The 24754-nt window shown below is 41.5% G+C and overlaps 3 protein-coding genes across 4 annotated transcripts in view; 2 read left to right on the top strand and 1 right to left on the bottom strand.

The window, feature by feature from the left end:
* Window positions 1–15010, bottom strand: part of fancm (FA complementation group M) — a 39239-nt gene extending 24229 nt beyond the window's left edge. For both annotated transcript variants that reach the window (XM_080783694.1, XM_080783695.1), the window contains exons 1-4: window positions 14208–15010; window positions 13947–14119; window positions 13653–13730; window positions 13349–13507 (exon numbers count right to left, since the gene is read on the bottom strand). In XM_080783694.1, the coding sequence (XP_080639820.1) occupies window positions 13349–13507; window positions 13653–13730; window positions 13947–14119; window positions 14208–14946 (1149 nt within the window). In that variant the 5' untranslated portion in view covers window positions 14947–15010. The remainder of the gene's footprint in view (window positions 1–13348; window positions 13508–13652; window positions 13731–13946; window positions 14120–14207) is intronic.
* On the top strand, window positions 3094–11061 carry soul3 (heme-binding protein soul3). Its single transcript, XM_080783697.1, has 5 exons — window positions 3094–3679; window positions 7454–7548; window positions 8454–8595; window positions 8838–9021; window positions 9417–11061. Exons 1-5 carry the CDS (start codon window positions 3448–3450, stop codon window positions 9583–9585), a joined length of 822 nt encoding a protein of 273 aa, XP_080639823.1. The 5' UTR covers window positions 3094–3447; the 3' UTR covers window positions 9586–11061.
* A 258-nt stretch (window positions 15011–15268) lies between the features above and the next one.
* On the top strand, window positions 15269–23469 carry iqcc (IQ motif containing C). Its single transcript, XM_080783291.1, has 5 exons — window positions 15269–15351; window positions 16005–16148; window positions 16259–16568; window positions 22408–22529; window positions 23252–23469. The coding sequence occupies exons 1-5, from the start codon at window positions 15310–15312 to the stop codon at window positions 23285–23287; spliced, it is 654 nt and encodes a 217-aa protein (XP_080639417.1). The 5' UTR covers window positions 15269–15309; the 3' UTR covers window positions 23288–23469.
* Window positions 23470–24754: the final 1285 nt, after the last annotated feature.

The raw sequence follows: 24754 nt of genomic DNA, 5'->3' as shown, positions 1-24754 counted from the left end.
ACTGACAGAAACATGTAAACTCCCCTCTAGTGATAGACCTGAGAGCCTGTGTTGGGTTTACCTCTCATGACTACATGAACTGATTATGTTGTTGGTTTGGTGATATTAGGAGAAACTATGTGGGGGCTTGCAACTCACTTAAATGCTTCAAAAGGTTTTATTTGCAACAAACAGCTCATGCCAGTATATACAACGTTTCCTTTTTCACCATTCTGTCCTCTTCAAGTATATATGATATAGGTCTACTGTTTTTACAGTTTGGCTCAGCTCCAAGAAACGGAGGATGTGTTCAATATTTTTTGACTGGTGCCACCAAGACCCACTGCTATCTTATGTACAGAGTTTATGCTGTGCGTCATTGTCATGCATTAATTGGTGATTTAAATAAAGAAGAACATAACTGAGAATGAGCTAGTCATGGTTATTAAGTGGATATGTCAAGATATCACAGATGTGTTTACGGCTAAATGGCCCCACACTTTACACGGTATACATTAGAAATTCCAGATGTAGGTGAAGGCAGAAAGACATGATTTTAACTTTCACTTTCAACCATTGTCCTGTAATGATGTTCTTTGTGCACTACAAGCTATTGACACCAGGAAATCGACTGGAGGAGATCCTATTTTTGTTAAACTTGCTGCACCCTTAATATTTGAACAAATAACGCATATATTTAATCTCTCTCTATTATCAGGCACATTCCCCATCTCCTGGAAAACATGTAACCCCCCTGCATAAAGGAGGAGATAGAGTAGGTTTAAATAATTACAGACCGATCTCCAGGCTATCCTGTTTAACTAAAATTATGGAATCCCTGGTAAATAACCAGGTTAAAACATTTCTCTCAGAGCACTCTGTCCTAAACCCGCATCAATCCGGCTTTAGAGAGAAACACAGCACTATCTCAGCCACCACCTTAGTTGTAAATGACTTAGCATCAGCCCTTATCAAAGGCTTTTGATACTGTCCATCATTCCCTTTTGTTACAGAGATTACACAGCATTGGTTTTGACACAAATGTCTGCAGTTGGTTTCAAAGCTACCTCGTCAATGTGTGAAAACGGGAAATACCCAGTCTGAGTTTTTAACCATTTCAAAAGGTGTCTTTTACTGTATACTGGGGCCGATCCTTTTTAGTATCTATATAAATAATATCAACTCATTTTGAGATAACTGTAGCTGTCATCCACTACAGTACAGTACAGTACAGTACAGTACAGTACAGTACAGTACAGTACAGTACAGTACAGTACAGTACAGTACAGTACCACTCACTTCAGACAGGTCTGATTTTACTCATCTTTGAGACCCACAGGATATTTTGTTCTATGGTGAAAATGACATATATACTGTATAAGTCAATGGCAGTCAATGGTTCTCTGGTCAGGCACACAGAAAAACTGCACTGGAAAAGAGACATGAATGCCATATTGAAATGAATATGAAGGACCCCAATGGAAACAAGCCATAGTAATTTCTTGAGTTATAAATCCTCTTAGCAGACCTTGTACTTTCCTGTGCTTTTTCCTGCAAACTGTTAATAAAGTACCTATTCAATCAATCAATAGTTTGAAAGGTGAAATTAGAAGAGGCTGTGATTATGGTTAAGAGAAGAGAAGAGAGCCAACAACAACATCATCAGTAACCTCACAGAGCATGCCCAGTCTGCAGGATAAGGCTGATTGGCTGAGGAGCATGGAGCATGGTGACGTGGGGAGTCAATAAGAAAGTCATTCCAGCTCTTTGTTGGCTTCTAATAATAACAAGAAAACTTACTGAACTATCAGTTTTCAAACTGCATGTGAGCAAGGAGAAGCACGTGCAGCAGAACAGTGTGTGTGTGTGTGTGTGTGTGTGTGTGTGTGTGTGTGTGTGTGTGTGTGTGTGTGTGTGTGTGCGTCAGCTCATCTATGCCACTGATATTATGGCCATTGCCATTTATTTCTGAAAGGAAACGGACAATAAGGCAGATAAAATGCAAGTCGATGAGCTCAGTAGGCTGCTCTCAAGCCACAGTTTGTTGAAGCAATACAAGGGTCATACTTGGTTGATTAGACCTACTGTATATCATCAAACAGATCAATATAATTTCAGATATACAGTAGGTCGTCTAATCGTTGACTAGAAAATATATTAGGCTATTTCAATCAGAAGACAATATCTAATATAAATGTAATCTAGATAGATCCCAGAGAAACAGAGCTGTACAAAAGGAAAGGTATTGTGCTGTTGGAGGTAGACTCCCCCTGCCCTCCCTGTACTAGAGCATTGCAGGAAAGTATAGATATTTCCCTCTCCCTCTGTGTCCCCTGTTGGTCTCTGTGGTGTGTGTGTGTGTGTGTGTGTGTGTGTGTGTGTCAACGTTTAGCATCTGCACCCTACAGAGTACAGACATCAAAACAATGCATGGACCACAGACTAGAGAGGATTATGTAATCTCCTCTCTACGTGCTCAATGAGAAGTGCAACATGGTTGCTGGCCAGGCTGCTATGGATGACAAAAAATAGGGTAAAAGAAGGAAATACATTTCTATGTTTTCCTCTCTCATGATGATGGCGTGTTTTAAACTGTAGCAGGCAACGACGTCGAGTCTGTGGGGGCTATGGGGCTATAGCAGGGGCCCTATTCCTCGCCTCTTGTTCTAATCTAAACAACACAGCCATGCATGCATGTTCACTGACTGTCATACTTACACTTAAACACAACCTCAACTTTCCACCTACATGCATATTAGTTTTGCAATATATGAAATACTCTTCTTTCCCATGATACTGAGAACGCAATTCCCTAAATTAATACGTGTGATTGTTAATTTAAATGTGATTAAATATCGAGGACGATTTGCACTCGTCTCCAGTATTTAATTTATCCTTCAAACCTTAGATGGGAGGGTGTCAGTCACTACTCGCAAAAAAAAGAGCAGATCTACAAGCTATCAACGCGTTACATCGCTACGTGTCGATAACTTGTAGATCTGCTCGTTTGGGCGCGCGGCACCGTGGTACTGCGGTCTGCGGAGATAAAGCATGTCACGTGGTACGCCTTCATCTCCTATAAACATCCCATTCAAACCAGGCCATGAAGGCGTCTCGTACCAAGGGGGCAGAAGAAGACGTGACCGGGCTGTTGTTTTCGCTATTTGTTGTGATCGGTCGACTATTTAGGACGTACTTTATTTTCATAGAGTAGTGCATTTCTTTCCGGAACTAAATAATAACAATAAATAAATAATAATGACTAAATGCCATCTGCTTGTTTTTTCGACCACGAAATTGTGCTAATCCCGATTACGAACCAAAAGACCCAGACGTTAGATTAGAATCACACCGAGTGGGTTTATAAAAACAGCAAGACTAATCAACAGTGTTGGGGGGGGGGGGGGGGGTATTTGGACTCGCGGTCTTTAATTTAAATTGGGCTAGTTAATTCATACCGGGTCCATAATGGACCAAGGTGGCTGCCCGCTAAATGGCGGCGGCGGCCCCGATTATGGACCTGGTCCCGGGGTGATCACACTGGAAGACCTGGAATCCTTTGATGAAGACAATCCACAAATGGATTCGGGTCATGGAAGCATAGAATATGAGGCGGATACCATGGAAGAAGAGCATCTGGGGGGGCTGCTGAACTACTGGCAGGTCGCGGCGAGGGGACACCAAGTGGAAGTCTCTCCAGGTAAACAAAAATAAAGGGGGGTTAAAACATTGTAGTGGGGCAGCTGCAGTCTGCAGTCTTTAAATCCACATTCCAAATTTATTCCGTGGGCAGAACGATTATATTGGCTGTGCTGTGCCATATTGATACCACAGACACAATGCTGTAACAATATAAATAACAGGCACGTGCAGAGGGGGGTCTAGGGGGGCTTGAGCACTTGCCCTTTTGCAAAAAGTAAAAGTAGTAAGTAGTAAGTAGGTAAAAGTGGTTGAAACATTGTATACATGAGGAGATGATTACACAATACACATAAGCCTCACAGATAACAAACTTTAAAAATAAATACAAATATATCATGACATATTGGCTGCATATGGTGAATACATAACAGAACTAGAAGTTATTCACATTTTTCAAACGCTGTCCTAGCAATTCTACTTGCTGAAAATAAATTGTAAATTCATCAAAGCTCTGTTCACTTAATATCTTATTTCAGTGATAAACCATTTATAGCCATCAATGCACATCTGCTTATGAGTAACTAGGAATGGTGGGATATTTATCTTTTTCAAAAATGTTCAATATAGCTAATCTACAAACTCTACAGTCACAGCTTGTATATGTTCCATTTCAAAAATGTTTCATTCATTTAATTTTGTAAAGCAAAAATAGGGCATAAGTGAATAAAATCTAGAAATCTGTAGCAAAAGGAGAATAGGAGATCCTTTTTCCCCCCCAGTCAAGTCAGGTGAACTGTCGGTGGATGTGCAGGTGTGTGTGTGTATGCATGTGCTTTTGTGTGCAAACACTGTATGACCTATGGTATCTGGAATGTAGACGGTGCATGGTGAGTTGAACCTTTCAACATCTCTTCGGCCATACATATCTTTGATATCTGATTCCATATTCAGCTGTCCTTAAAAAGTCTGATAATGGACTGTAATAGTTTTTTTGTATCTTGAATTAACCATCATTAGGCAGAATTATTTTTTAAACAAGATTTTTTTTACAAAAATGTTTAGATTTTCATTATCATGAGATAATTATTATTAGATTATCATTAGCTTGTATTCCCCATCGATGATGTCACTGGAAAACGGTTTCTGAACTGCCCACAGCCCTCCTATGAGACACTCCTAGAAGAAAATCGTGGCATTTTATCATGATTATTAGTGAGGACCTATTATATGAAGATAGGTTGAAAAGTGGTCAAGTAGTCCTTTAAAGTTTGCAATTTCAATGTGCAAATGTATTGCCACATTTCAATTTGAGTTCCTATACTAGAAATACCGTAGTTAAGGCAACAGGCCACCAGGGGTCAAGTCCAAAGTAAACTTCTTAGTGTAGCGTAACTGGCAGGGAGTTGGGGAATGGGGATCACACAGTTTTGTTTGCTCATTTTGAGTTAGGCCTAAGTATAAGACTTGGTGACAAAGTCATCATTGGTACGACTGTTACAGTAAGTACTAAGTAGCCTTTCACAAGGCATAACATTTTATATCCTACTTTCCACATATGTGGACACAAATATGGCTTTGTTATTTACAAAGGCTCTTTACAAAGCTAAAGGAGGTCAGAGGAACACAATCCATCACCTGACGTGGATAAATTATTTAGTCAGTGCACAAAAAATTGCCGGTGCAAAAATCAATTGTAGCCTAATAAAAGAAAATGTTGTCAGTAGAGCACCAAGTTGGCAGTTTGTCTACTCTGTAATGTGTTGTGGCGCTATGTGTTATATACATTTTTGTGACCTGCCCACTGCCAATCTGCCATGCCCACCTTTTGACCAATTATTGGTGTCAACATTTTCTGTGGCTCGAGTCATGACCAACATTTCCACTAAATCTTGTGCCAATACATAACTGCTTGAGATAGCATGTTAACAGACAAAGAAAAGGGGGTGAACCCCCACCTCCTTGTTCGGGGTTCTGTCCGAAAGTAGCATTCCAATGCAGCAAGTACATTTTTGTTCTGTTCTTTTCTCTCATTTCAGTCATTTCCAACGCCCCCATGTTGCAGTCTATAGTACGTCATTGCCAAAACCCCTACCGCTTGGTCCGGGGCAGAAAGTACCATAAGAGATGCAATAAAACAGTAAGCAATAATAACCATAGTAATTAGGAGTGTAATGATATAGTATCTGCATCGAAATATCATATCAATTTTAATTTCAAGAATCAAAGTATATTGAAATGTAAACAGCAAATCGTATCGTTTGACTTTGTATTGTTTTGCAATACAAAATCGATTTTATCAATACCAAGTACTTTTTAGCGTTTCATTTAGCAATTGTAAGACAATAGAAAGAGGGTTTAATTCATTTTTCATTCAATCGCTACACAAATGATGATTCATACATTCTCTTCCTATAAACCTGCATTTGCCCTCAGTCAATCTATATCAGCACAGGATTAGTAACAAAATAAGCTAATAAAGTTTTGTCTGCATTGGAATGGAGAAAGGTATGATGAGCCAGTCGCCTCTGATCAAGGATTTTTATCCGTACAGGTTCAGCATCCGATACATTCAATCACTGATACACTCACTTTACCTACATAAATGCGTAGTTGACAAGCTTAATGCTAGGTCTACCAATTTTCCAAGGTTGGCATTGACTGATGAAAAGATCAGCCACATTGAAAAAAAATGGTGCACTTTATCACTTTCTAATGGAGATGAGTTTTCCCAAACTAGAAGATGCGCGTACGGTATGTGTGCATCACGTGTCATGTCTTTCGAGCTTGAATGTGAATTTCCCACCGTTGTATTTCATAAACTCCATGTGAAGTTCAAAGGGTAGAGTCTTCTTCTAGACATACAGACCAACCAGTAAAGAACAGTGAACTATTCATCTGCAATTGTCAGCCTGCTGCTGATAATGCCAGCCCTGAGCAGTTTATACTCCTGCCTCAGCATCAGTTCTAATAAACATCATTGCCTGCATCATGCAGTGTCCTGTTAGTCTGGTGGCCTGTAGGGAGCCAGCTTTTCTCACACAAGCTACTGTAGGAAAGCTTTGATGTAACCTTAGTGTAGATCAGCTGTGTCCAAAGTGCGGCCTGCGGGGGGGAATTGTTTATACGGCCCGCAGCGTCATACCTGAATTGTATTATGAACGACCGCCCAACAGTATGGGACATTTTTATGATATATCATGTAGGATATATTTTAACCTGGGCATTTCCCAGAGTATAATTTGTCAGTGTTCCTTGTATTTTTTTTATTTATTTTTTACCTTGCTTGCTTGGTTACATTTGGTAATGTGACAAAAAGACTGAGATACACTTTTTGTTCACAGCACACACCTGACAAAAGACCATTGATATTAAATATTGATGATAGTTAAATACAATTGTTAAAATCCGAAGGTACATTATGTAGGTGGACCTTGGGTGTTTTAATATTTTCCAATATGGTCCTAGAACAACTAGCAACTTAGCAAGTCTGTTCTTTTGTGTCAAACACTGAAGAGAAAGTGATCAACACACTGGGGCCACTGTAAATTGTTGATTCAATTTTGAGAGCAATAACTTCATCTCATTCCCCAACAAAGTTGCTGGCAGTGAGCATGGAAGTTGAGTGTATGACTTATTTATATGGTTTTATATAATATGCAATGCATATACCAAAAAGATATTATGCTTGAATGTTTCATTCCATCTCTGTAGGGAGTTAGAAGTGAATCAGATCTAACCATTTTTCATACATAAAGAATGGCAATTCTATACACTTATAGTATGCAGACAAAAGGCTGACATTATCCAACTAAGATTAATTTCTTTCTGACAGATATGGCCCAGCCCATCCAGCAATTAACCACTAACAACCATGGACGTAGTGAGAGAGAGCAGGTCCCTTTCTCACTCATCACACGCAAAGAAAAGGTAAGTCTTTCCTCCTCACTGCCATTGTCAATTTTGCAAGCAAGGTGAAATGAGCACGTATACATTGAAGCCCACTGGGCCATACAGCCTGATGACACGTGCCTAACAATGCCAATTTGCGTGCCAAACAACACCGTTTGACATGCTAAATAATGTTGATTTGTGCAGGCACAAATGATCGGCACATTTGTTCGTCCATGAGTGTCGTGAATTTGACGTTGAATTGTATGCCCACGCCTGTCATGGGAAAAAAATGAGTTGTGTAGTAGACCAGGACTAAAACTTGAAATGGATATTTTACATGGAAACTCCAAACTATAATCGGTACTTAGTATCTGACCAGAATATATCTTCTGTTTATTCAAGATCTGGAGAGACTCCAGTTACAGTTCTGTACAGTTCAATGTACATTCTGTACATTGAAACCAAGCTAGAAAACTATAAGATGCTTTTTTTAATGACATTCTGTGCATTGAAACTATAAGACTACACTACTAGACACAACTACTGTGAGTGGTCTTGTTTTCACTGAGGCAAAGACAATCCAACCACCTACCTACGGTACTACAATAAGCTCAATAATCTCCTATGGGGAATGTATAAATAAGAAGGTCTAATAGGTTTAACCTGAGTTAATTACTTACTCTTAGAGCACTGTCTTAAGTGCCTATTATATACTGGTTCAACGCAGCAGTTAGATTGTAATTCGAAATGCCGAACCTTTATTTCTCTGCATTATTCTCAATCACAAGAAACAACTAGGCAACAGCTACATCTGAGGATGAAAGAGCATCCAATCGAAAATTATAAAAAAAACAAAATGTATGCTGGTATGCAGGTCCTAATAAGAGTTCACTTCTGTCTCTCTCCATCTCATTCTCTGTGTTTGTGTCGTCTGTTTCCAGTGTGGGGATGTTCTATATGAGAAGCGCTGTTATGAAAAGGCCAATTGGGCGTGCATCACAGTACGTGAAGACACCTACGAGCAGAGCATCTGCTATGGCTTCATGAGGATAATGAAATACATTTGTGAGCAGAATTCCTTAGGTGGGTCCACAAACGATACCGAAAACATTCTGAAGTTACTTTCATTAGATGGTAGAAGAATAGAACCTGCACACTCAAAATGCTCCAATAAATTTCAAAGACAAGTTTCAAGCCTGGGCTCTACATCGAGTGAATCGCATTCCTCTTCCTGATCATATGTTTACCCAGAATTCTGACAAGTGATGTGCGTATTCAGGATGTCATTAGAGGGGCGTACATGTTATTTCTGTTCTCCTCCACAGGTGAATATCTGGGCATGTCTCTGCCCATTCTCACGGTGGTGCATACAGATAAGAGCCAGTCTGTGATATCCCGTGACGTCAAGGTGGGATATTACCTCCCCACTAACCACCAGGCCCAGCCCCCGAAACCTGTTGACACCGACATCGTCATAGAGGTCTGGCCCGCTGCTGTCGTATACACAAGGTCAGTACTAGAGAACAAGATCATAGTAGATGCCACTATTGCTGTTGTAATACCATCAGAGCTGACATGTATGTGAATGACTATGTGTATATAAGTGAGGAAACACTTAAACCACATTTAACCCTGGCATCTCTTTTTGTGATGTCATTGTGGAACTTCTCAATAATATAAAAAAACACGCTGTGAACTTGTGAGGCAACATGTTGTGAGCTTATAGATCTGCCATTTTTTAAATTCCTCGTATGATAATAACCCAGGTAGTACATGCAAGTTATGGATTGCAGCTTTGAGAGCATGAATGGCATCATGGCAGTAAACAAAAGTCATACATGGTCAATTACATGTCACTGACACTCCCCATTTGTCTCCCCACCCCCCCCCCTCTCTCTTTCCAGGGCTTTTGGTGGACCCACCAATGAGGTGACCATCGTTGATCAGATCCGTGCCATGGCTGAGGTGTTGGACGCTCGTGATTTGTGTGTCAACGACTCTTTCATCATAGCTGGCTACACCAACCCTGCTCACATCAACCGTCGAAACGAGATGTGGTTCCTGGAGCGCTAAAGCCACATTTACACTCCGCAGTATGACATGTCAATTGCCGACAAGAACTCCTCTTGAAGATAATGCGGCAAGCTAACCCCACACCCCTCCCCCTCCACATGCAGCAGACATTCTGACATGCCATATCAGGGTAAACACAGATGAAGTCGATGCCATTTGTCTTTTTAGGTGCTTCTGTGTGCCAGAATGTAGGAGTTTATCATGCCGATTATAGACAGTAATGCCTAATTGATGTTGCTCAAAAATGTTAACATTTTTGACATGCTAATCATCAGTCAGAAATAGGTTATTTTAGTAAAACATCCCTCGGGTCACATGAAAAGGTTTTAATTAGCCCTGAGAGAGCAGAGGAGTGACAAAACCCATAACATGGGTCCATAAACCTAGCCTCACCCAAGTTCTGTTCAGCTACAGCCAGAATGTAATGTCCACCACCAACCCTGAAGATATTGTTTATCTGCATAGTACTCACTTCAATAGTGAATGCTTCTGTGGGGAAACAAATAATCTCATTCCCAACAGACTGAAATAGGTTGATACAGTATGTGGACAGCTTTTTGTCTGTCCACAAACTTTGTCCTACAAACTTCCCATTGACAATGAATGGAGAATTTTATGTCAGTGTCTGAGCAAATAGATATAGTCATGATGATGTACGATAAGAACTGGAATATATTTATCTGACACAAATGAAAATGTCATTAGATTCCAACAGTGTGTTTTAACAGCAGGCGAGAACACATCGTTCGAAAAGATGAATTATTTGTATATTTTCGTGCGACGTTCCTCCGCCCACTTTTCGACCATTGCCTGTTCGTCTGCTATTGCCAGGTCCCATAGACAAATAATGCACTTCCGGAAATTCGTCTGGCTGTCACCCGCTGTTAAAACATACTGTAAATCTTGTGCTTTCCTTATCTACCGGTTTGTTCTAGTCAGATATGGGATGGGGAGCAGGGGAGATCAAGTAAAGGTTATCTGTAGTGAAACTCTTTATAAAATGGAAAGGAGGAAAAAAAGAGATTGCTCGTGGAACCATAAAACAAGCATAACAAGGTAGGATGCAAGGATTCACAAAGTTACAAAAAAAACATAAGCCTACAGTATGAATGTAAAGGTAGGTACAGGGACTGTGAAAGCAAGTGTTACTGTATGTTACAACAAACCAAAATCTGACGAAGTGTCATTTGCATTGCTGAATGACAATCAATAATGCTGTTTTGCATATGCCATTGCCTCATGAAAGTCAATGCATTCCTCATTTATATCCTTGCGCACGCACGCACGCACACAAACACACACACACACACACACACACACAATAGAAGGCTGTGTAGTGTTAGAAGTGCTGTTTCAACGTACTGCTCTTTCAATGTTAGTATCTGTGCACTGCGAAATGCCACTGTTGTCAAGAAATGCAACACTGAAGAAAAAATACCTAGCTCACAGTCCGCACATAGAGAATATAACAACTGAAGTCACAGTTAATCATTCAAGATATTTGTCTTTTTAATAATGAAAAAACTTGTCTACTTTAGTTATTACCAATTTTAGAAAATGTAATGTAAAAAGTTAAAATGTGAGTGACACTCAAATTATTTTCAGTAAATATATTCTAATTAAACAAAGCAACACGTGTAAAATAAATAAATAATAATATATTCTGTGATTGTGCTATGTGTCATACTTTGTTTTTAACAATAATTCACAGTATATGGTCGTTATGTATTTATGGGAGTGCCAGTCAAATGGATAAAAGCTGTATCCATGGAACCAGGATCTGCACTTTGCTAAATCATCACTGTGTGAAGAATTGCTCATGGAAGACTTAAAACACTGCACAACCAGTGATTTAAACCAATCCATCCCTTTCGATGTTGTGTATGGAAAACGTTGTAAATGATTTTCTAATTTAAGTGAAAATAATACAGAATTTGTTGTATTCTTCTCAAAAGTCCTTAAAGGAAATAATTCAGGTTAGGAAATAATCCAGGTTAGTCTTTGACTGTTGCTTAGTGATAAGTAAATGTTAACGCAGGATTGTCAATAAATAAATAATCGTGATTTCACCAGAGCAGGGATATGGCATGACAGTCATAATGACAAGCTGGTTGTCCTTGAAGCCTACATGTCATATTAAAAGGGGAAATCAACCTTAAATAGTACATTTTCAAAGTTGAAGAAATTGATCTAATTATATTTTTCTTTCCCAATGGGTGTGATGTCCGGTTGAATAGAACAGAGCAGAACATTCAAATCCATCCAAAGATTTGTGAGTTGTAAACACTATCATTTTAAAACTAGTTAAAAAACATTGGGTTGATTTTCCCCTTTAAAAACAGCAGTGGTATGTGTGAACATCCAGTTTGAGAATTGTACTTTTGTATTTTGTTTCTTTTTGCTTAATTTTTCAGTGTTTTGTAACTGTGCTGTAAAGGACCAGGAGCTATTGTGGTTTTCAATGTTTTGTCCTATAAAAAAACGTTTCCTTTGTTTTAACAATAAAGTAATGGTGCAATAACTTTGGTTATTTGTCTTACTGGGGATGCAGAAAACATTTCAACCGAAAAGCACAGCCAGTGTTTGTTAACAAGAGAGGTTCTGATTTTGATTTTTCACATATTGCAGAGATGCTGTATGTCAAAAACGTACTTTTCACTTCAGGAAATGGAACTAAAGTTTTCAGACATAGTCAGAGGATATTGATCAAATTAAAATCTGGGAATACATTTACCACTAATTTTCTTCACCAATGTGTTTGTAAAGGTGTTACTGTCTACCAACATATCCCACATAGGTTTCTATTCAACCACCCTAGGGGAATTTTTGACAGCTGCTGAAAGCTGGGGTACCATCAACAACTAGGGGGTTTTGATGATTGACCCAGGAATGGGTTCACCATTCCAAGCATTAGTTTTGCACAAAAAACAGAGATTATTAGTACATACATTACCTGATAGGAAAGAGGAAAGAATAAATAAAAATAAAAGAGTAAATAGCCTTCAGCAAAAGGATGAAGACCAGGCTATTTATATGGCAGACCTTTCAACTGCAGCTTTGACATTCCAGTTGTCCAGTCAATTGAGACAGATTAGTCAAAGGTGGCACTGAGTGCAGACAGAACAGTGCTTTCTCCAATTAGCCAACTCTTGAGAGAGAAACTCTGGGTTCCACTAATGATCGAGACCTGGCTGTTCCTCCAACATTCTTTTACATTTACTGTATATTCATTATTCATCATCTTATTATAAACCATACTGTGAAGGAAGTTAAATGGATCGTTTGCATGTAAAGAATTCTCACTAAAAGAAATATGATTTTTGCACTACAGTAACACATTTCAATCACAAGGTGGCAGCAGAGGTTACATCATCAGGAGCTCCATTATGAGGTTTCATTATGGATAGAGTGAGAGTCAGTACTAGGTTGGTGAGAGATCATTTTAGTTTTTTGACTTTTAGATTAAGGCAACTGTTAAAGTCTGTGGTTCATTTAGAAGCGTTTGTGTAATATGACATTATTATGGGCCTGTTCGTTTTCATATGAATATGAAAAGGTCAGAAATATTAGATTCAACTAAGATTACATTTTCATAAAATGTAGAACAGTAATTATAATCCAACAATTAACTGAAGCTCTAGTCTTGGCGCTATAGAAGGTCATACAAAATTACTTTATTTATAACATTATATTTGACCTCAATCTCACACTTTCACTTGCTAGACTGAAGAAAAGAGTGAGCACCCTACTGGCATGATCCTACCTGCAAGTAGAGGGCTTGGTGAGCAGCAAGGGCATCTCCCAGAGGAACCACCACCTTCTCCACAATGCGCTGATGAGAGTGGGCCTGGATGTCTGGACTCTCCTCTGAACGCAGCTCAATGTGGGAGATAAAAAGATTGGTGATCACCTGCTGTACTGCCTATAGGGAGAGTTGAGACAGCGAGAACAAGGGCTGATGAACGAGGGCTGGTGATATGGAGGATGGAATATAGTTAGAGGTTTATGAGAGAGTTATTGAGAGGTGGATATTATTAAATCATATTCAATAGACAACAAAGACTCACCTTCATGTCTGCCCCTGGGGTGGCACTGAGAGCCAGGATACGGAACTTCTGATTCTGACTGGCCAACTGTCTCACCACCTGATTATATGGAGGAAAAACATGTCATTAGACACTAAAGCCTAAGTTATGCTTTGGCGATGACAAAGTGTCGAGAGATGTATTGCTTGACACACAAACAAATACACATCAAACGGCGACATGGACGAAAACTATTACTTGCACGCTCTGCTTGCGCAAGAAGTAACAAGTATTTGAGCAAAGGATTTTATGGAGCAAAGGACCTGCTCTGTGTACCTGACAGTAAGCGTGATTCCCCAGGGCTCTGTGGGCTTCATCGATCACCACGCACTTCACCTGCAGGGCCAGACAAGTATCTCTGATCATGTCATTACCCATCACCTGAGGAGTGAGGAAGAAGATGCGCTTTGACCTCCAGAGCGGTTGCCTTTTTTCCACCCCCAATTGCCCTGTATTGTGGTTGGAAGACGAAGGTTGTTGTTAAGGCAGGTAAAAAAGGAAGGGTAAACATTGAGTTTGTAAATGAAAGCATTCCACCTGTCAACTCAGCCATGTGTGTCTGTGGAATCCCCATTATTTTATAACAGGACTCGATCTGTTGTGCCACCAGGGGTTTGGTCGGGGCCATGAATACTATCTTCCCTGATGGATACCAGCGATAGAAGTTGTACATGACAACAGCTGCAATGAAAGTCTTTCCCAGGCCAGTGGGAAGACACACCAGGGTATTCTGGAACAAGGCCGCCTCTGATATCTTTAGCTGGTATTCCCTGATGGGAAGGTTGGTAGGATATATCCATACTTTAGCTGATGAGCTGTCAAAGTCAGGGAAGTCTGGGTAACATCGTCCAACTGATGGGGTGTCTGGGATGTCAGTGCTCTCTGTTCCTGCAGGGTTGTCGTCTTGAAGAAACTTTGGTTCAAGCTGCAAAGTTTTCTCAGCCTCATAGACAGCAACTAACATCAGGTCATCATCGTCATCTTCATTACCTTCATTAACAAGGACGCCATGCGTGGCGTCCTTTTGTACGGATCCATGGCCAACTTCACCCCATAGCGAATTAGTGCGTTGAGGCAACGACGTTATATCATTATCTGCCCCTGTCCGTTGTGTCTTGTTCTTGGCTGGTCCTGCAGATGTGGTGCTGGTGGGTTTTCTAGGTCGTCCTCCAACTGACTTTTTGTTGTTGGTCTTTTTAGGTTGACAGACCTTGTTTTCTGGAACCGATGCACCCCACGTCTGGAACAAGGTCTTTTGATTTGCACCACTACTCATTGTGAGTTGCAGCGATGCTGAAAGTTATAACAAGTCCATGTAAGATGCGGCTACTACATCTCGAAGTAATGAACTATACATAACGATTTACTTCCGCATACGCGAGTTTCAAAATAAAACGCCACAGTAACGGCAACATTATTCTAGAATTAAATACGTCGATTTGTAGGACATATTATAAATAAACAATGATTATAGACATAGTTGTTGATAAGTCGCACCATACCTAAATTACTGTATCCAATGAAAATTATTTTATTTATTTGGTCGCCTATTATTTTCCTACTCAGTGCGTAACACCGGAAGAGAATAAGGAGTTTGAGTTCATCTCCCGCGATTCCTGGCTACGATGTTACCATAGTGATGGAGAGACGCCTATGGGAGATTACGTTGAGCCGATTTCAGGTGCAAAACACGAATTCCATAAACTGTTACCAATTTTTCAAGCCACGACAGTGATGTGTAATATCGCCAGCACCTACAGATTGTCAATGGGGTGATGATTGTGTTCTGAAACGTCTTGTGTAGTAGGATTCGCCACGCATGCTAACTTTAGCAGCTAGTTTGCTATGCTAAACTCGTACATTTGTAGTAGTAGGCTATCGTCCCTTATTTGGAAACTAAAGACGTGTCACTTATTTAACTGTTGCCTTGGATCAAGACTCGATCTATGATAGTGTTGCTCCAAGGTAGCCCTGAAACATGACTGCCATGATAATTATTATTATCATGAACCATGGCTATAGCTCCAAGGCTAATTTAACTGATAAGAGGGAGACCACCTTTGATCGTTGTTTTGGGGAATCAATCAAATGTAACTGATTTCATTGAAAGTAGCAGTACCCCGTTTATGTTTCTTTTCTCTTTTTACCTCCTTACATGATTTCCTGTTTTTTATTCTGATGAATTGAAAATGGTGGACCCTGTTGTAAACAAGTGTGTCGTCCACAGTAAAACAGTCTTTGTATTGTGCTTTCATATGAAATATACCCATTCTGCACACTGTTAAATATTTCAATCAATCAAACCAGACACTGAAGCTATCATTTCTCCCCAAGGCATGTGTGCGCGGATACCTGATGAGAAAGGAGATCTACAGGGCACGGGAAGATTTTAAAGACATCGTGAGAGAGATTGATGGGAACCTGGATCATTTAGAATGGAGGGACAGCATCATACCCATTCCTCACTTCATAGACACAGTACGTATGTGCTAACGTTACTACGTGTATAATGTCGTATATTATATAATCAGAATTTGATTCAGCTCACTGTCACTTCATTTTCCACGTTCTTTTCCATTCTTCACCAGGAGGATCTGTTTTTGCCCAGCAAGCCAGTGAAACCAGGACGTGATGCCCCCCGATCCTTTGCCCAACCTCCAGCACGCCCATCAGAGAGGAGAGGAGTACATTCTCCAGAGAAGTTGGAAGCAGAGAGAGACGTTTCCAGCAGCCAAATCTCCTTTTCCAGGGGATGTTCCTCCAGTAGCCCGGCAGGAGAAGATGGGGAGGGAGAGACGGCAAGTGGTGAGGGACACAAGGTGAAGGATGGAGAAGGAGACACTACTACTGTCTGGAGCAGTCTGGGACTGGATGTGGGCCACAGTCACTCTCACCTAGGTAAGTGTTGAATAGGACATTTCAGAATATTAACAATAATATTACATTACATAATCGCCTAATCGCAATTATTTGAGATAATATTCGCAATCATTATGCATAATAACTTCCAGATTGAAACCTTTTCATATATTTCCAAACATTTAATAATATAGTGTAAATGGCAGATCTACAAGCTCACCGACGTCACAATACGTCTTTGAGCTTGTAGATCGTCTATTTCCACTATTATTATTAAAATCACACCAGTGTGAAGTGAAGGGCGCTCTTATCATACGTCATCATATTCTGGCCAATCACAATTTACGTCCTCACTTTTGTCAATGTTTGTTTACACAGACCTTCAAAGCTAGACATAGAAGGGGCTATCGCCCCTCAGACAAACACAAAAAGACTTGATGGTTCACACAGAGCCACAGTGTAAAAAAGAAAGAAAAGATTCTGTGTTAAACTTTTGCATATTTGTTATAGAAGCGTGTTTCATGTGAACGTTTGTGGCTCCCCTAATGGGTGGAATTTGTGGCAATTTTGCGAAACGGGTACCTCCCACGAACTTTGGAAGCCAATCAGAATGGAATATAAAGATCTGACTGATACATTTTGATCACATCGCTACAGATAGAATGTGTACCGATTTGTGTCTGTACAAAATCTGTAGTAGCAAAAAGTGTGTTTTGAAGAAAACAAAAAATCCAGGGGGAAATTGTATGACCTACTGTATGGTTCAAGAGTTCTAGGCCAAAATGTGATGTGGTCCGTTTACCAAACACCATGAGGCTGAAAAAAAATGGGATAGATGGTCCTTGGTCTATTGCTATTGGGACTGAGAGTGTGCGTGCGGTCCAGCAGTGCCAGAGACTAGCTGCTCACAGACACAAAATATGTCTTGATGGTTTGTCGTCCGTTATTATGACATCTCAGGTTCTGATGTGGTTCTCCCACAGCCAGGCATGGTAATTGTTTAACTTGTGATCTGTTGGGTTCACCTCTCTCCATTCTTCCACACAGAAGATCCTGTAGGAATCATTGCCATACTTTCCAATGCCATACAGCTCTATGGGGTACCGCCACTGTTTAGTGATATATTCATCCGAGAAGCGGATGAGTGCCTTAGCTTTGACCCTGTATAAGCCCAGTGGCTTCAGAAGTTCAGATATGGGCTTCCATTCAGCCTGACGGGTTACCTCTGCAGTCGGGTAAAGCTCAAAGAAGCGCCACAAAACGGGAATGGCCATCTTAGCACTGGTTTTATTTAAAAAGATGGTAGCCACCAGAAGCTTCCAAGGGTCATGGAACAATGTTTCCTGTACCAGTTTGAATGGGGACTGGGGAGGAGTCCACTTCTTGACGACTTTTCTCCTGGGGGGACTCTGGCCATCTCTCAGTGACCTCTCACTGAAATAAGGACAGATCTTCCAGTTGTCTCCCAGTAGTTTGGGGCTAGTTTGGGAATCTTCCATTGATGAACAGTGCCCAGACTGCCCACTGGTGGCCATGATGCTTTGATGTCCAGCTATGATGTCCTGCTTGCAGGATGCAGAAGCAGGGGCACCTTTGGATTTACTTGGAGATTGGTCCATTATTGTCCTCTGTCGTCTATGTACACCTTCATTTCCCCGACTCTGCTTTTCATGGTCGGAGGGCAGTGGTGAATCCGAGACACTGCAATTCTTGGATTTTGTGAAATCAAAGAGGTCTATGTATAGGTCCCCCTCTCTGTCTTTTAAAATACATTCTTGCAGAGATGCTCTGGACCGGAATGTCTGCCCTTGGGGACTTGTAATGTAGATGTCTATTTTGCCTGCGGTCTTGCCAGTTTTCCGCTTCCTCACCACTCTTGTCCAGCCTGGGGGAATTCTAGAATGACATGAGCCTTCATCGTCTTTGCGACTTTGACCATCAACAGATCTTCTGGTTTTGTTAGCCATTGACTGACTATCAGTGACACATGGATCCATATTGAGTGATTGTTCCGACGTGTGCATTAATTTAGAATAGAATTTCCATCTGAATGATTCCCATATTGACCGTGCGCCCTTTCTTATAGTAAGGTAGGGCATAGTTAGATCATGTAAACATATTTCTCAGGGTCATACCATTGGGTCATACATTCCAACATCAGGGATAGTAAACCAAGAACTGACATCTGCGTCAGAACATTACTATCAATTTTCAGGTGAGTGTGTCCAAAAAAGGAGAGTCCAGGGATAGCACTTTTGATAGGGGGTTTCCAAACCTTTCCAACCTTTTTGAAAACGTTTGAAATTAAAAATTGTTTTGACAGTAATGAATGACATGCCCAAAATAGGGATGCCAGGATGAAAGTGGTTAAACTGGCCCAATAATCTTCTTGAATCCAAATTGAATTTTATTTTATGATTTGTTTGTTGTTTCTTCTTTTTCCTCTTCCTTTCCCCTTTCCTCATTGGAAGCTGAGCCATGGCATTATTAGACCCCATCTTTCTTTCTTTTTAAAGGAAGTCAAAGACTTGGATGGAAAGCTTTCATAGTCATAGATAACTGAGGTAATATAGTCTGACTGGGTCTGGGCCTGGCGGAAATAAACTTCGCTCTTCTACGACAGCGTTGTGCTACAGTACAAGCTTACAACACATCACCACAACAGGTCTATTATCGGCACACAAGACCAATATGGCATACATTAATTCAAACTGTGTGTGCCCCACTGAGCGCCTCTATTCTTTCAAATGAAATGGACATGTCGTTAGAGTATTTGTCACTGTACATTTGCACATGTGAAATTAACCCTCTGCATGATACGTGTCCCTCAGAGGTTGTAAGGAAGGGAAGAGGGCCTCAATATGGAATTCAGTCGGTGGATGGGGGGACTCTGGACGATGCTGACCATATCCTCTGTGTACAAGCGGTCGATGGAGGGGGGCCTCTGAAGGAGGCCGCCGTCTCATGCTACTGTCTTCTCGATTTAAACCCTTTCTACACACTGGGCATGTGTCGTGCATTTCCAGCCAGGGCACTATACAGTCTGAATGGAAGAAGTGATTACAAGGCAGCTGTCGGACTGACTCCCCCAACTTGAAGTCCTCCTTACACACCGGACACTCCATACTGCAGTCTGCTTGTTGCTGAGAGATGTTGACTGTAGGAAGAGAGGAGATCTTTTCCTTCTCTGCTGGAGGAGGACCAGTATTTTCAAATTCATCTAACGACCGTGTTAGGATAGTGTCTAAGCCTTCCTGTTCAAACGTATAGTCCCCTAGATTAGAGGGCAACAGATCTGTCCATAAGTGTAGCGAACGATTCTCTTGTGAGACGTAGCGGGATGCCCGCTGTTGTGACTGCCCATACGTCTCAGTGAGGGCAGACCATGATAGCATGGTGTCACTTAATGGCACAAAATCACAATAATTCTCCAACTGTGGACGACATCGGGGGTCATCATGATGATAATCAGGATGGGTCTGTCGGTTCTCGCTATGCTGACAATGGCGATCAGGCAGAGGACAGATGTCATTGGGTTGGCGGTAGGCTGCACCATGAGGAGGGCGGAAGCCATTGCCTGGTCGACTGTAGGCACTCCCATGCAGAGGTTGGTGTCTGTCATGTGGGTGGAAGCTGTCATAGTGGAGCTCTGCAACCAGGTCACATTGGCTGCCTTCTGGTCGTATGGACTCTTCATGGACTCGGCCCTGTGGGGACCTTTCGGACAGACGTGGATCCTGATGACCCATGAGCAGCATCAGCGGTCGTGTAGACAAAGCCTCCTCCTCCTGGCTTCTGACACGTGAAGCTAGTACAGAGATCATGTCTGTAAGGCGTTGCCCTTCCTGTCGCAGTCCAGAGATCCTGTCTGTAAGGCGTTGCCCTTCTTGTCGCAGTTCATCCTTTTTCTCTATAAAGCTATGTAGCAGGTCGGTCACGGTAGAGATATCCGGCGTGGCCTGTTCATGAACAGAGGGGCACTGCCTTGTTCGGTAGGTGACCTCGTAATCATTGTGATGTGATGGCGAGTGACGGCGTCGCCATGGTCGAATGTTGGCACCTCCATGCTGAGGTTGGCGTCCGCCATGCAGGTGGATGCTGTCGTAGTGGCCTGGATAGGCATCGTTAGGCCGAGAACGATAGCTTTCTTTGGGCTGTTGGTAGACCGCGCCATGTGGAGGGTAGTGTCTGTTGTCAGGGCGACGTTGAACAACAGCATGTGGAGGTGAAGTGCAGTACCTTTCTTCTTGGTGGTGTACCTGCGACTCAAACACTGCTGTGCCGTGGTGAAGAGGGAACTGTCTGTCGTCATCTGACATTTCCAGAGGGAATGACTCCTCTGCAGCTGCTGATGAATGTGCTGTAGATTGATTCGACATTCCCACCCTCTTTAGACGGTCCCTGAGCTCCTTAACCAGGTCACGTTGGCTGCCTTCTGGGGGTAGAGTGACAACATGCGGGGTCCTTTCAGACTGACGCAGAGCCTGATGACCCATGAGCAGCGTCAGCTGTCGCGTGGGTGAAGTCTCCTCCTCCTGGCTTTTGACATGTGAAGCAAGCCCGGAGATCATGTCTGTAAGGCGTTGCCCTTCTTGTCTCAGGACAGAGATCCTGTCTGTAAGGTGTTGCCCTTCATGTCGCAGTTTGTGTTTTTTCTCTCTAAAGCTGTATTGCCGTTTGTCCTTTTTCTCTCTATAAGCTATATATAGCAGGTCAGCCACGGTGGAGAATTCCGGTGTGGTCTGCTCATGAACAGAGGGGCGGTGCCTAGTAGGATAGCTGACCTCATAATCATTGAGATGTGGTGGCGCCGGACGATGGCGCCGGCGAGAACTATCTACATCACGGTCTCTCTCTCTCTCATCTGGCCTGAACATCTTAGGCTGAAGTGGTTCGCTTGATTACAGCTCAAGGACCAGAATTTATTTGAATTGACTTATGGTCACTTAAGGTTGAGGGGTCAGGACGCTACTATCGATGCTCAGGTGAGTGAAACAAAGGTCCAGCTATGCCTTTGGCTTTTCATATGTGAGTGGGGGTCAGGGACAAGCTGTGAGAATCCCCTCTAACCGAGTGTATATGGTTGAATGTGTTATTTTGAGCTTTGCCTGTTACTTTTATAGGATTTTGCCATGATGTTGACGTCCATATTTTGCCGTTGCACAAATCAATAATGACGTCAGTCATCTCGAGGACATCCAGAGTTAGATCGGTGCATCTCAGATGCCATCTGACGTCATACTGTATTTTCTGTAAACATGGTTATGCCTTACTGGCACTGCACATTTACTAAGCTACTCCCCAACACCACTGCTGCTAAATAAATTCCTCATATGGCTATATCTTCATTGCATTCATTATTCCTTAGTTCTTCCCTTAACCCTCTAAGACCCAGCGTTGCTTTTTAGCAACAATTTTATTTTAATTAATTACTAAATATTTTTTACCTTTTTTTAGAGGGTCTGTGCCCAGCTGTGTGGGTCTGTGTGAACACAAACATTGGCTGGTGATTGGCTGAGCACCCCATAGTGATGATTTGATTGGCTGAGCAAAGTACATATTGAAGATAAAAGTGAGGGCAGAAAAGTGAAGACGTCAAAAGTGATTTGTGATGATTTGATTGGCTGAGCACGGAATGTGACGTATGATGATATTTATTTTTTACTTTAATGTTTACGTTGCTGTTAGCACAGCCATCCAGACCTTGCCACAGTAGCATTTCTCTGTTACTGTACGAGTAGTGATAAATAAACCCACTTGATTCTTGCTCCAGGAGCCGTTTCCACCACATGCGTGGTGTGACCCAAGGTTTTGGACCCTGTATCTCAAACGATATAAATTCTTCATGTCGTCCCTTGACCTTGACTCACTTTCCCAGGTGCCCAGCGGTACTGTCTGGCCCAGGAGGTGCCCCATACCTCAGAAGCATTGCGTCTGCATAGAAATACTCTGGCTATGGAACTGCTATGGCTCCAGCAGGCCATTGGCAGCAGGAAAAAAGTAAGTAAACAAGAGAGATTATTTTCACCTAGCTGCAGTTTGGCTATAGAACAGTGGGTGATTTAAAGCATCAAATGTATGTATCCAGCAAGTTTGACTTTGGGTACGTTCACCAAAACTATAATCTCAAGTACCCATTTCTTCTGAATCGCACTTTGATTCTCAAAGTCCAAAAGGTTGTCAAGAGACAGTAATGAACTGAGAGAATGACATTGTGAATCCTTGTATAAGTGGTGCTATTAACAGGATATTGCATAACAGACTGATGCAAATTTTAGTCTTCGTCATTCAATGGTGACACATGCCAAAATATAATTATTTAACCACGTAACACAGCATCCATATTGTGGGGAAAGCTTTTACAGAAAATGGCAGATTGACAAGCTCACGTGTGTGTGTGTGTGTGTGTGTGTGTGTGTGTGTGTGTGTGTGTGTGTGTGTGTGTGTGTGTGTGTGTGTGTGTGTGTGTGTGTGTGTGTGTGTGTGTGTGTGTGTGTGTGTGTGTGTGTGTGTGTGTGTGTGTGTGTGTGGCTTTGTGTGTGTGTGTGGCTTTGTGTGTGTGTGTGGCTTTGTGTAGCCTTAATACAGTTTTATGTCGGTTGTGTATGCACAGCTGTGTGTGTGTGTGTGTGCAACAGACCATCACTCATCTACTTGGTAAAAGAATCGTGTAATAGTCTTGTCATGATTTAATTGTTCTTCTCTGCTCTCTTCTCCTATAGTACTTGTCAGTGAAAGAGAGACTGGGCGTACCCTGATGGCACATAAAACCAAATCCATCTGAACTGGACATGCTAACATGGGACTGAAGTTTTGAATGAGTGGAATGACTCTTATTTGTATCCATTAGCTGTTCACAATCACATTATTGAAGACAAAGTGTACAGAATTTATGAATTACTTTTCCAGTTGTATTTATCTTTTGCTGTAATAGCTGTATATAAACAAACATTTTATTTGTTGAAAAGATGTGAATAAACTTTATTTTTTTCTAAAGAAGTGCACATTTTCTTGTGGGTATAACAAGTATTTTGTTCCTTAGCTTCAATGGTGTTACTGCCAATTGTCTTCACAGCAGCATATTGTTGCTGTTGGACAGAAACCATGTATCTTCATACGGTATTTCAACTTTTTTAAAGTTTCTTTCATTAAATTGGTTAAGTGTGTGGGCTTTTATAAATACGGAACCAATGAAAAGTATTAACAATAGCTTGTGACTAAATTACTGCATTGGAACACAGGTTATTTTATATCTTCTGAAATGTAACCGCTTTGGATATACAAGGTTTCCACCTGACAGCGACGATATTGTCTGAGATACAGGCCATTGTTTAGAAGGCGGATCAGCATAAAGATATTCTGGGGATGGCCCCTCGCTCAAACCAGTCTTTGTCCTTATACCTCATGAAAAAAAATCCTGAGTGTTAAACTAACACTAAATTTGGTTACATTCGTGCACTCAGACTTACAAATAGATAAATGAACACTGTGCATAAGCTCAAATGTCACTTTAAAACTACATACTGCCAATTTAACTGTTGTCTGCTAATGACCTAATTTGAGGCTAAATAGCATGTTAATAACAATTGTTCAACCATATCCCCACAGTTCAACAACTTTTGTTAGCCTCGTTTCACCAAGGGTCATCTCACTGAACTTTAAACAATATGGTGCTCTCTGAAATGCAAATTAATCATTAGTAAATTCACAGGCTTTACCTGCATAGGCCTACATTGTTTTTTTGGGGGGGGTATCATAAATAATGTTAATGGGGTTATCTTATTTATTCAGCTTACACCATTTGGACTCTCCCCCTTCTCTTACTCTCTTTTGTTGTGGTTGCTGCTGCCGATGGTCTGGCCCACAAAGCTAGTCACTGCTGGCCCTGCTGCCATGGCAACCAGGAAATACTCTCAGCCGTCAGTCCGTACGGAGTAGCGTGTGTGTGTTTGTGAGTGAGGGATGTGTGAGAGCAGAACATGGTGAGTGGACGTCGGACATCCTGACAGACCACCACAGCTTGGACTCCAATCTTCACCTTTACTTCCAGTTCTCTTCGTTTGACCTGCCAGGCTGGTGAGTCTATGAGCAAAGTGTGTGTTAAGGGGTGAATGGAGCCAGTACATGAGAAAGTGCTCTGTGTGTGTGTGTGTGTGTGTGCGCATGAGATAAGGTGGTCAGAAATGTAGCTTCAGTAGCAGAAGACGTGAAGTGTACATACAGTA

The sequence above is a fragment of the Protomyctophum bolini genome, assembly GCF_963924005.1.
Source record: "Protomyctophum bolini genome assembly, chromosome: 15".
NCBI lineage: Eukaryota > Metazoa > Chordata > Actinopteri > Myctophiformes > Myctophidae > Protomyctophum > Protomyctophum bolini.
This window is presented reverse-complemented; position numbering and strand designations above follow the sequence as displayed.

Coding starts and splice junctions, on each gene's coding strand:
- iqcc (XM_080783291.1), top strand. CDS start 15,310: ATGGAGAGACGCCTATGGGAGATTACGTTGAGCCGATTTCAG. Junction 16,569..22,407: donor CCACAGTCACTCTCACCTAG/GTAAGTGTTGAA, acceptor TCACTTTCCCAG/GTGCCCAGCGGTACTGTCTG. Junction 22,530..23,251: donor CCATTGGCAGCAGGAAAAAA/GTAAGTAAACAA, acceptor CTTCTCCTATAG/TACTTGTCAGTGAAAGAGAG.
- soul3 (XM_080783697.1), top strand. CDS start 3,448: ATGGACCAAGGTGGCTGCCCGCTAAATGGCGGCGGCGGCCCCGATTAT. Junction 8,596..8,837: donor TTGTGAGCAGAATTCCTTAG/GTGGGTCCACAA, acceptor TCTCCTCCACAG/GTGAATATCTGGGCATGTCT. Junction 9,022..9,416: donor GCTGCTGTCGTATACACAAG/GTCAGTACTAGA, acceptor CTCTCTTTCCAG/GGCTTTTGGTGGACCCACCA.